Source organism: Lissotriton vulgaris, chromosome 4_1, assembly GCF_964263255.1.
Source record: "Lissotriton vulgaris chromosome 4_1, aLisVul1.2, whole genome shotgun sequence".
NCBI classification, from domain to species: Eukaryota; Metazoa; Chordata; class Amphibia; order Caudata; family Salamandridae; genus Lissotriton; species Lissotriton vulgaris.
This window is the reverse complement of record NC_141691.1, coordinates 796,397,331-796,410,235: the sequence shown is the minus strand read 5'-3', so window position 1 is coordinate 796,410,235 and position 12,905 is coordinate 796,397,331. Positions and strand designations below refer to the sequence as shown.

Below are 12,905 nucleotides of genomic sequence, written 5' to 3'. Positions count from 1 at the left end.
CAATCACAGGAAGCGAGGCACACTGAGCTGAAGTGATTTACCATAAGACTTACACAGTGTTGTCAAGTGGAGAAGTTGGACTGTGAGTGATCTCGTTGATCCTCGGTTGGCTTGTTCCTAATTTGCAAGCTAGCTACTGGCCCACAAGTATAATCTGGATTGATTTACAATAACTGTATGTGAATTCTTAAAAGTAAAATTGCCAGATCCGTTTACAAGCTACTTCTTCAGAAACTAAAGTTAACAAGCCTTTGCAATGCAATAATAATAATCTTTATTGCTTGATTAATTAAAATCTTTGCAATTAGTCAATAAAAACAGGAAAGAGGAAAGTACATGAAAAAAGCATTTTGGAAAGCAACTTCTAAAAAAAACATTAAAAAAAGTTAAAAGGAGCAAAAAGAAGCCATGCGGCTAGTACAGTACTATGCATTAGGGAAAAGGGACTTTCACGATCAGTTGTGTCTTTGATTATCAAAGAAAAATAGTCTTGAAGAGCGGAAGCAAATCACGCTAAGTCAAATTCAGTTGCTAACCGCTGGGTTTAGGGCCGTGTTGGCTAATTTCATAAAGCGCACTAGCCTGCTTGCTAGTTGGTTGTCTTCTCCCTTAAAGCTCATCAGCAGAGCTTGTCTGAGAGTTCGCACGCGTCTTTGGTTCCAAAGCTGTGTTAGTAAGCTCTTTCGGGTACTATCTAGAGCTTTGCAGCTACACAGCAGGTGCAGAACGTCGTCCTTAGCATTTTCGCAGAGCATACACTTAGGATTACAAACCACATGCATCCAGGGGGGGAGATGTGCTTTAGATGGTATTACCCCATCCTCAACCGCAAAAAGTCTTCCTTTGCCTTTCTTGAAAAGCCGGTGCTGAGGTATGGCTGTGGTGTGGCGCTGATGTAGCCTTGAATCACAAACCACCCATGGGACCTCTTGGTTAGTGCTGTTTTGTCCTCTTCCAAGGAAATTGTTTTCACAGATTTATTGACAAGACGCTTGAAGCAATTGTGTGTACAATTCGAGTCCCAAAGATCTCTTAGCACAAGGGAATTTATGGCTTCTTGGAGGTAGAGCATTGCAGGGGAGTCCTTGTTTATTTCCAATTCTTTCCAAAGATGGGCATTTAGAGAGTCTGTTTCCGTGTTCTTTACTTTGTGCCAGCATTTTACGTATGCACCCTTGCGTGCCATTTGCTGTTTCTGTAGGCCAAACTCAAGCCTTAGCTGTGCTGGAGAGGTGTATGGAGAAAGTGCGAATAGTATTCGCAATGTTTTGCTGACCACTTTGTCTAAGATGCAATAGGTCTCGCGTTTACGCGAGTTTGAGCTATTGACATTGCAAATTACAATGCCTTTTATTTTGGTTTTAAAAACATAAAAGGCATTGTCATTTACAAAGCCAATAGCTTAAACTTGCATAAAAGCGAGACCTATTGCATTTGCTTGTTTTTACAGCACCTAGTCTTTATTACTACCCAAATAAGCAGTTTTTAGCAATCCTAGCAACCAACCAAAGACCGAGGGGAAAAAAATAGTTAGGTTCTACACTTCGGCCTTGCTGTTCCCATGAAACTTCTTGATGTGGGCTCGTAACTCAATAGGCTAAATGAAAATTGCAGGTTACACAAGGCTCTCTACAGCAAAAGCAGTAGCCCACTGAGCTGTCTGCATAAAATACAAACTGATGCACTGTATACTACATTTTGAGTTTAGCAGACAGGATGACGCTATTTTCAGATGAACTGGTGACTAAGCTACACATGGTCCATATCTCCCCAGGAAGCGCCATTAACCAGCAGCATAGTACGCTTGGGCAGCGTTTTAAGCACAGGCACTTGCGGGCTCTCCAGCCAATGAGCACTTCTGAATTCTGTTCAGCCAGCCAGAATTTGCCAAGTTCCTGACAATAAACCAATCCTAGGTCACACTACAGACTACGAGTCCGCCCCGGTCCCGTGCGACTCCCGGTTTATGTTCAGTGTTGGCATTGGCTGTCATGCGAAGCGGAAGTGCTGAAACGAGGAGACAAATGCCATTCTTAAAATATTTCAATAAAAAGCTGACTTTGAACTACATTTACGGGCTGTCCTGTAGCAGCAGACAGGTGGTCAACGTCATTGTGCAAAAGGAAAAGAAGTGGCGTACAGGTGGTTGGTCACCTTTATTGTGCAGGAAGAAAAGATTCGAGTCGCCAATATGCGTCTATCTTCATCTTTTAATAAAAATTAGAGTATCTTGTTTCAGTGTGTCAGGCTGTGCCTCTGCCTATTACGTGACCGATAAATGACGAGCATCTGGAAATCTTTTTTTTTTTTTTTTTTTTTTTCTAAATGATTTTTATTGATTTTTTTTACATAAAATCATAGAATACATAAATTTACATTGAGAAAGTTCATCGTAACCCCCTAACCCTCCCCCACCCCTTAGTCTGGCAGACTTCTAAAGGAAAAGAGAAGATGAAGAAAGAAAAATATACAATATGAATACCACATTATGCATTGTTGGGCCCCGTAAAATAACTGTGTGCTGTGCCCTGAAATCAATCACCATCAGAAAGACCCTGGTCCAGGCGTTGGTTATCAGCCGTCTCGACTATTGTAATGGTCTCTTGCTGTCAGCTAATGAGGAGGATCTGGATAGGTTACAGGTTGTGCAGAACACCGCAGCCAGGTTGGTTCTAAATGCCCCTCCGAGAACACCTTCAAAACCTCTACTTGCCAGGCTTCATTGGCTTTCCATCCGTCAGAGAGTTGTTTTTAAGATCTGTTGTACGGTCCACAAAGGACTTCATGGTTTGGGTCCCTCCTATCTGGCAGACAAGTTTGTGCCGTATGTTCTTTCTCGTGCTCTACGGTCCAGTGACCAAATGCTTCTCACGATTCCTAGGATGAAGCGGGTAAGGAATGGTCTCCCTCTCCAGCTTAGGCAGCTTGAAAATCATCTGGCCTTCAGAAAAAAGCTGAAGACGTTCTTGTTCCAGGTCTAACCACACAGTTTAAGAACTAGATTGGACCCAGGGAATTCGATCTCCTGCAAGTTTAGCAGTCAGATAGCGTGGAGATACTCCCTTGGGAGTTTATTCAAGCGCTCTACAAACCCGCAAATTAAATTAAATTAAATTGAAAATAATAAAGCAAGCTACATCAAACTAGACACATGTATAGAAATAGCACAGCATAAAAATCTTCAAATAAGAATACAGAGGCCATTGCAAGTTCAGATACAAGAGCAATTACCAGTTCCACTGTCCAGTTATTGCATGGTTTAATAGTTAAACCCCATATATAGACTTCACTAAGAATGACACCAATAGATCTAATTTAGGTTTAAAGGAGTTGCCTATTATTATTAGTATTAATTTTGCCTTGATTATCGCACCATTCTTGTAGCGGAGCCCAGATTTTCAGGCCAGCAGTGCGTTTCCTTCTACCTTTCCCTTTATAGATTGCAATTTCCAGCTTAAATGCGGCTAGTAATCTGGCGAGCCATTGCTGAAATGAGGGTGCCAGTTCATCTAACCAGCCGATGCAATACACATCCTAAAAACTGCCATTGACACAAATATAAATTCCGCCCCTTGTCGATTCCAGTTTGGGTCAGTCGCTCCTAGAAGCATCATTTCAATAGTCAAGATAATGGGATTTTTCACAACTGCTGATATAAATCTCTCAATATCGAGTTTCAGTTGGGATAGGCTGTCGCAGGTAGGAAAAATATGTATACAGTCTGCATTTGGAAAGTGGCACCGGGGACAGTAAGTTCTTTTACCCGAGCCCCATTTTGCAATTTTGTCGGGAGTATAATAGAACATAAAATAGCAAATAAGTTTGTGACATTGCCATTATACTTTCAATTTCAGCTGGAGGTATACCAATTTTGTTTTCCCACTTCGAGGCTATCTTTCCTATATCATCAGGTGCCGAGTTACTTAATAGGATATATATTTCACTGATGGTGTTAACTTTACTGGACGACAGTGTCTCAAATATCTCACATTTTGTACTGATGATTTCACAAATATTTCTTTTAGTTATGAAGTCCCGTATTTGTAGGTATGTGAAGAAGTCTCTGTTGTTAATTTGATATTTCATTCTTAGTTCCTCAAATGTGTGAAGCCCCGTAGAAGAGCAGAGATTGCCGAAATGTGTAATTCCGGCTGCTTCCCATTTCTTCATACAGCTATCCCTGAAAATAGAGGGCAGATCTAGATTATCTTTAAAAAGTGTATAGTATAAAACTCGCCCAATATCCATTAGTTTTCTGATTTTTTGCAAAATTTTAAAAGAATGTAGAAGCGGCTTAAATTATACTTTTTTGTGATAAATGTCATGTAGGTGTCGCCATAGATATCCAGAATTTTTTTCCCCGAACAATAGGTTATAAATAGATGGTGCACACCCCGTGATGCTACATTCGTTAATTCAATTTGAAGAAGTTCTTGACTGTTAATCAGGGTTGCTGCCCAATAATAGAACCGCAAATTTGGTAAGCCTAAGCCCCCCCCCGTTCCTTTGGTAAAGTAAGGAATTTTAATGCACGTCTTGGTTGGGAATATGACCAAATAAATTTTGAGAAGGTGTGTTCTATTGATTTTAAACAGGAGTCCGGAAATTCTAGGCATATTGCTCTAAATAAATACAGCAATGTAGGGAAAAACGCCATTTTAATGGCGTTTACTCTACCAATCAGGGAAAGGTGCAGGTTATCTAGTCGGTGGAGATCCTTTTGCATTGTCCTTAAAACAGGTTTTACATTAATATATACCAGATCTTCTAGTTTGGCAGTGATAGAGATCCCCAAATATGTTGCGTTTGGAGTAACTCTGGGGTCGGCAAAAGCCAAATTATCATTAATCACAATTTGGGTTTTACCTTGATTAAGGGCGTATCCGGAAACGGCTCCATCTGGAAATCAATTCATACTGTATTGCCCCTTTATTTATGTCTCGTGTTGTAGTAAATAAGTCTTACATTTATCAAGGCTCCTTGTCAAAGGGGAGTAGTTTTCTGGAAGTATAGACCTATACAGCCCCCTACTCCAAAGTCTGACACTTTGCCCTGGAACTTACTTTTCTGTTGTAGCCAAATCCTGTATGTGCCCATCGAATAACTTGTTCGACCATTGATAATGTGTGTACAGCAGGCAGTTTATATTAACTAAGACTGTCGAAGTTTATTAAACAAGACAAACACTGAAAGACCAGCGCAGCCCCTAAAAAGTACTCATTGGAAACAGTGCAAAACAGGCTGAAGTTTCCAAGAAAGTACAGTGCGATTTCCAAGAGGTCCCTCCTGAACAGCGCTTGCGCGCTGCGTAGGCAAGACCTAAAAAGAGAGCATTTGTACAATTAGAAAAAATAGGTATTCTGAACTCTGCTGTGATCACAGTTAGTGTTGTCATATTTAGAGCACTACCATAATGAAAAAAGGTGGCCTAAACAGATCTCATTCATGAAGTCAGTCCCTGCATATGCATAGCCTGCGAATATTCAAATAGTTGATGCAAATAGGTCACTTGTGTGCGAATCCAGGCTAACCAGAAAGGTGGTATAATCAAAACCTTGGTAGAATAAGACCCCTGACTTAGAATGCGCCCTGATTTATGACTCAAAAGTTAAAATGTAGTCCTTTGAATACCCACTCAGTGGGAAGGAAAATGGGTGTGGAAGGAAAAATGTGTGCACATCTAAATTGTAAGAAAAAACAAGTATATACTTACATGATCACAATATGAAAAGGCGATAACCAAGGCTTCTATTGCAAAGGGGTGTCCCTAATGGTGAGCTAAATTTGTGCAGTGCTCGTGAAGATGAAATGCACGAAAGCAATCAAGAAAAATAATCAAAAGCTTGCTATACAATGATGCAAATTAAATGTATTTTTACAAACAGTATACTTTAGGTCTACTCGTCTTTGCATTTAGCCAAGAATTAAAATGTGTATGCGTCGACCATTCAACCTGTTTGACGATGATTTAGGATTTGGTCTTCGTGGTTGCCAGTTTTATATTCATAGCACTATTTTTCTATGCCGAATTCCAGTGTGTGTATCCCCCCGCCCCCTATTTTCCATGCCTCTGGGTGCTCAAATTGTTCTGCTGTATTCAGGCATTTTTCAGAGCCTCTCCTTTGTAGTGGAATTTGTTTTCCATGCTTCTGAGTGCAACATTTTCCCCAAAATCTACATTTTTCAAGAAGTATGAAAACATATTTTAGGTTTACAGTGGCATATTTTTCCTTGACTTGAACAGATCTTAAAATGCCTCTCACAAGGTACCTTTGGGGTCCTTTATGCTCATTTTCCTTATTCATTTGAAGCTGCATGCCATGTCTCCCTCTAAGTCCTTTGTGCTTTTGGGCCTCCCCTATTTCCCAAAATATTTTTTGGGGACAACATACGTCAGGGTGTGCACCATCTACGGTATACTCCCCCTGCAAACTTTCCCAACACGGTTGAGAGCAGTTGATTGAAACTTAATCCATCTTAAACTGCTAGGGAGTTTTGCAGAGAACAGAGTTTTGCAGAGAACCTTGCATCGCAGACTAAGTATCTTGGACTGGAATTTTTAGACTCTCAAACTGTCCTTTATGGTTAGTCCTGGATCTTGGCTTCTCTATTAGTGTCAATGGTTTGCCATGAGCGGTTGGCTCCGATTCTTAATTTTACTGTAATATTTTTAAATAGTCATGACTGTCACATATAATATTTTAGAGATCCCAGCAGTACCCTGCTCTCCTTTGCAAAATTATATTTTTCTCTTTGGGTCTGAAGTAGCCAGTTCTCCTAAGGCTCAAGTAAGTCCATGGCACCACTGCTCAGTGTGATGGATGCAGACCAAGAACAGCTCCCTTTACTGAATTCGTAGAACTGGTTAACTGTAGTTAAGAGTTCAGTTGTTGCAGGTACAACTTATTGTAGTTAATTTCTAGATGTCTAGCATGCAGAGACTGTTTCATTAGCGTGCTATACCAATCGCATCTGCCAGTGTGCGCTAAATCCTTATTCAGGCAGTACCTTAAAGGACACATATTGGAACGTCTACTGCTGTGTTCTTGAAGATTGCCTTTGCTTGTAATTCAGAAAGAACCTTTGCACCTCATTATATTCTTCTAAATTCCCAAAGCAACAATCATTTTGGGTAACTAGCACACATTCAAAGTAGTAAACAAAGCCATCATACGGATATATTTGAGAAATATATTATAAGATAACTGTTCCTACTGCATTTTATAATCCCACTGCTAGTACCTGCATGCGACCATTTAAATTTCAGCATGCACTATGTGGTTCTATCTTTAATTGGACTTGTTCACAATTAGCCAGTCCAGGTGGTATAAAATGCTTATTGGTGTATATAAAAAAAAGCACTTTCATTTTGTTGGGTTCATTCCCATCATCAGAATTGCCTTAATAATGTAGATATGTGAATTACTTTACTTCCTATCTTTTTTTTATTTTTTTTTTATCAACAAGTAGAATGTCCTACCATGGTGGGCAAAGATTTCCCCGTGGCCATGGAGGGCCTGGAATAAGAGAAGCAGCACAGACCTACCGACCACAGAACTTGAGACCACTTCCTCCTCAGCAGCCCTCAACCACCCATTACAACTATGGCCAACCGACTGTTGCTCCCGCAGCCTTCACTGCTCCTCCAAACATTACAGTCATGGCTCCGCGGCCAGAGTTTATAACCTATCCCCCACCTGTGCCCCAGACACAACCTCCTAACGTCCCCTACATTGCTCCCCGTCCTGAGTATATTCCCTTTCCTCCACCAGTGCCACCAGTACCACAGAATACTCTTGTCCAACTTCCTCCAAGACCACCATTTCCAAATCCTCAAGTCCGGCCGACGTTTCCTCAACCTCCAGGCTTTCCCCAAGTCCCACCTTCTGTGCCACCTCCCAATAACATTCCTGTACCAGGTGCTCCAGCAGGGCAGTCTCCCTACCCTTATATGATGCCCCCTTCTATGCCGCTGCCGCCGCCACCCATAATACCTCAACAGGTTAACTATCAACCAGTTTATGCTGCAAGTTATGCACAGCAAACTTTTCCCCCTCCACCACCACCACCTCCAAATTTTAATAATTTCCAGCATAGCTCCAATTCATATCCGAGTAGCAACAATTATTATCATGCAAGTCAGTACCAAACAGAGAAGTTTCAAAATGAACGAAGGTCTCCAGAAAGGACCAAGCACTATGACGATCATCGTCACAGAGAATATAGTCATGTTGAAAAGCACAGGTCTGAAAGGGATGGGGATCGAAGCGACCGGGGAAGGAGCCCTGACAGGCGTAAGCAGGAAAGCAGTAGCCGGCACAGATCAGAATATGACCGGGGAAGGACCCCGCCACCACGGGCAAGGACTCCACCACCACGGGGAAGGACTCCACCTCCAAGAGGAAGATCACCTTCTCATGGAAGAACACCCTCTCACGGAAGAACACCCCCTCGCCACAGAAGTAGTGAACGCAGCAGGTAAATCATTTCCCAGGCACATTACATAACTGTGATGTGGTACAGGTATGAAAGTGGTATATGCTTTATGAAATAATTTCTTTGTGCACTTATTTTGTCAACTAGAAAAAGAGTCCAAATTTTTGAACAAACATTTGAACATTTCACAAACACAATTCTCTTTTTGGTGTTAAACACACACATATGTACCTCCGTACTGCAAGAACCCACCACACCAGTGTTTACCACACCAGGGCCAGAATGGGTGCAGTTCCTGTTATATCCGCCTCAGAATTCCTCATAGGAAAGTTGCTGTCACTGCAGGTTAATTTCTCTTGTCAGGTTTATTCAGTTGCACGTTTTGGCGTTCTGCCTTTCTCAAGCATAACTGTGCCCTACCACCCTTCAATACAAATACCTGTGCACCAATGACAGTGAAAAAGATTAAAACATCATTGCACAAATCATGTATAAAACCTCCATCTTTGAATGTCTAAAAAGTTATGGTGACATTGGTGTATTCACATATTTCATTAACCGTTCTGTTTGTGTCGATATGCATCAATTGATTGTAACTTTTTAAGTTTGTATAATTCATCCATTCCTTAACATTGATGGGTATAACAATTGAAATCATTATCCAACTAACATTCATCCATATGCACAATTCGAAAATTATTTAATCTAATGTTTGACTATGACATTTCTTAGTCAATTAATAGACTTAAAGTGCATATCATATGTCAGTGCATTCAAAAGTGAACGTAATGTATATTAGTACTGTAACACTCTATACCAGCCTCTTCTGTGTATACACGGTTCATGTTAATGCAGTGTTGCCAATTGCACAATCATTATAAGACTTCAAGGTGCCCACTTGACTGTAACTCTATCATTATGAGTGCATAGTATCTTGTTGACCAAGTGGGTAAGTTTAAGAAGCTTGTACAGTTATTATACTGGAGACTTGTATTATTGCCATCAATGTTAAGCTCGATTAGGCCACTGTGGTCATAGTTAGCAATACAGTGTATCAGTATGTATTTCAATGGTTCGATCCAGTCTTTAATCATTGTATACAAATCCTAACCAGAAATATACAGGTTCTGTAATTATAATGTCCATATATCAAGTAAATTAGGTATATTCACTGTGGCCACAGCTCACAAATCCAGAGCATCTATATCTACTCAAGTAACTTAAAATAAACTTCAATAATAAAGAATAATAGTGTAGTTCATTTCATTACATCTTTGTTGGTATTAAGTGCTATGCACAGAAAACAAAGGTTATCAGTAATTTTACACATTCTAGGCAGGAACTAACACGATTTTCCACAAATGTCCAGCTTGAGAGGATATTATGGTAATGTAGTCCAGTTCTATAGTTTGAAACACCAGTCCGTTCCTCATCATGCAGGTATTAAGTGTTGAGATCCAAATATAACTGCTTTCTAGCTGTCTCAGTATTTTTTCACGATCTCCTCCTAGGTCATGCTGTTTAATCCTCACAAAAGCAAAAAAAAAAATTACTAAAGACCAGGATCTTGATTATGCATGTTTATAAAATACCTGGCTACTAGATATTTACTTTCTGCCCTTCTAATACTCTTGTGTTCCAACACTCTTTAACTTACCGAAAAGAAGGTACTCCCTGCATACATTAACTTACATGGAAATTTAAAAACATTCATAATAGTTAGAAGTGCATGTCAGATTATAATGTCTTCTGCCTATGGGTAGAGGATATGAATCTCAATTCATGCTGGTTTTACAGGTCATGCATTTTGCACTTCTGAAGAAAACTTGTGTTCTATGTATCTTTAAAATGACTAGCCTGAAGTGTCTTCAAAGAGTGTGTTTCGCTGTTAGTAATAGTGGGATGTTGGTTCAAGCCGCTAATAATATTCCAATGTTTTTAAATGATCCATAATGTCATTTCCCACCTTCCAATATGTACATATTATCTTTGGTTGCTGACTTTCAGTTCTCTTCTTTTTGCTGAATAAGCATTGTTCTATACTTAGTAATTCATTTTTTATTTATTGGTTCCCTTAAAACCTTTTTGTGATACTCAATTTTTTAAACTCCTCTCCATAGTGCAAGTTAATATTTTGTATATAGTAGATGTTCTGCAGCTACGGTTGGCTCCGAGGAGCTTACCTTAAGGAATGCACCATTTAAACTTCATAGGCCAAGTACTGGCATGTAAAATGGTATTTCCCACACACTTTCATGCTGCTAGATATGGTCCGCTTCTGCCTAAACACTAACAAAATGATCCCATGCCTGGCTTTTAATTTCTTAGCGAACACTGGTTCATAATTTAAATCTCTCCCTGCTGACAATGAAAAAAATATATTTTTTCTTTTAGTCCCTCAACCACTCTAGTAGTGGCATACTTCATCTTCTGATCTCATCTTGGTCCCTAAAAATCAGGATGGGTTCAACCATATTTCAGGGAGAACTTTAAATGTTTATTAGGCCAAGGCTTTCACCAGGATACGCTAACAGCCTGGAGTTTATTCCAGATTAGATACTACATGCAAGACTAACATGCATGCATTGTGAGATAATACTTGCCTAAACTTGCTGCAGTGAGTCTTGATACCTGTATTGGAAGAGAACGTACAACACAAACAGTTGTGACAAGGTTAATGTAAAAGAACATAAATTTAATTGTGGTGAAGTTCATCCATAAATACATATTGTTTATGCCAACTCCACACATGTCAAAAGTACAGGCATACATGGGCTAGAATTGGGGGAGTGGTGTCTCTGTAGTCGCACACTGCATATACAAGTAGTCAAAAGGAGGAGGTGCAGAAGATCCTGTTTAATTACAGGAACCGGAGAGTAAATCACAATTGTTATGAAAGTATGGGCCGATATCAAGTATTCGAGAAGTAAGGGCATAAGAACCCCGGAGTAGTCACTTAATTCATCAAGAGTAATATCCCCATGGTTAACCTACTTCCAGTCCCACACTCCAACCAGCTCCTCGTCCAACTGATGGGTCATGAGCAGTTTTTGTAAATTCTGCAGGTTTTTGTTTAGGCCCCATGCACAGAGACATAATGACATTATAGCTGCATGCGCTGATAAGGGCCCATGGGGTTTGTAGTTATTTAATAATTGTCTCGATTAGCTGATGTGGGGGAGTCCACCATCATCGCCGGGCATTCTATAATGACTTGCATGGTTAAAACAACAAAAAAGAAAAATGAAAAAGTTTTGTCCTGGCTTGGTCTATGTGGACTCATATTTTGATGTTTACAACTAATTGAGACTCAGTATATATATATATGTTTGAATGGTGTCATCTGATTGTACTCTTTTCACTAAAAGAACCTTTGTGAAGAAAGTCAAAGGTTTAATAGTTCTTTTGGTAAAGAGTAATGTTCTCAAAACGGGTATAGTGGGGGAGGGTATAAAAAAGAATACATCTTTTCTTTGCCAGTTGCCAGTAGGGTGAAATTTAGATAATGAACTAGCATTCTATAAGAAATTTAGAGCCAGGCATTGGGAGGCTTTTGTTAGTGTATTAGTTGAACTAGAAATAGTGTATCCCCCCCCCCCCCCCCCCCCCCTTTCCGGTATATCAAAGTTCTCTCTTCCCTTTACCTACTAGGGTCTGCTGATACCATGTCTCCAATTGTGTTGATATATACAATTTCTGCCTAAACAATAACTTTTTTTCATGGTTGGAGGAACAGGTGATATGGGTAGAATTAGAGAGTGGATCCACCGCATTTTATTGTGTATTAATTATATTGACAACCTTTTTATCATTTGGGATGGGGTCATAAGGGAGGAAAAAGATTGCAAATTAATAACACCAAAGTAGAATTTCTTGACATAAAGGACAGTGTGTGATGGGACTGGCTACCTCGCTATTCTGCAAAGGAACAGTGGGAAATAGTGTACAAAATTACTCAGTCGGCTATATTAAACGCTTTTCCTTCATTCTTTAACCATGCAGAACTGCATTGGGGTAATGCTGTGCTCTATGGAGTAGGTCCTAAAGGAGTGATGTATTGGCTTTAAGTTCTTGTTATAAATGATATTTGACCGAGGCTTACCGGAGCCACACTTCATTGTTGCGCCTAGAAGCGCGCAGACAGGGCTTTTTTAAAAAAAAAAGACCATTTTTTTTGTTTTAAATTTATTTTGGGTGGTTTGTATTGCTCTTGTGCAGGACAACTACAGCTCCTATTAAAGCTCTTTGTCCTTCGTTCTCAATGGGAACTGGACTGAGGACCAAAGGACAGAGCCACAATGTATATATTACCATCACAGGCATGTGCATTTTCTATGCCACCTAACAAGGCGTCCAGCATCCCCAGCTGGACCCATACAAGTGCTGCAGCTCTTCCCTGAATTTGGCAATACCTCCACTTTTCAAACAGAACGCCCCTTGGCCTGGTCCCCATCTCTTAGCCAACCACA

At 40.1% G+C, this 12,905-nt stretch overlaps 1 protein-coding gene across 2 annotated transcripts in view; it reads left to right on the top strand.

Annotated features, from left to right (window-relative positions):
* Positions 1 to 12,905, top strand: part of DROSHA (drosha ribonuclease III) — a 692,102-nt gene that overhangs the window by 9,684 nt on the left and 669,513 nt on the right. Inside the window, exon 2 of one of the 2 annotated variants that reach the window (XM_086965123.1) lies at positions 7,468 to 8,478. In XM_086965123.1, the coding sequence (XP_086821249.1) occupies positions 7,472 to 8,478 (1,007 nt within the window). In that variant the 5' untranslated portion in view covers positions 7,468 to 7,471. The remainder of the gene's footprint in view (positions 1 to 7,467; positions 8,479 to 12,905) is intronic. The other variant, XM_086965122.1, reaches the window with a different exon arrangement.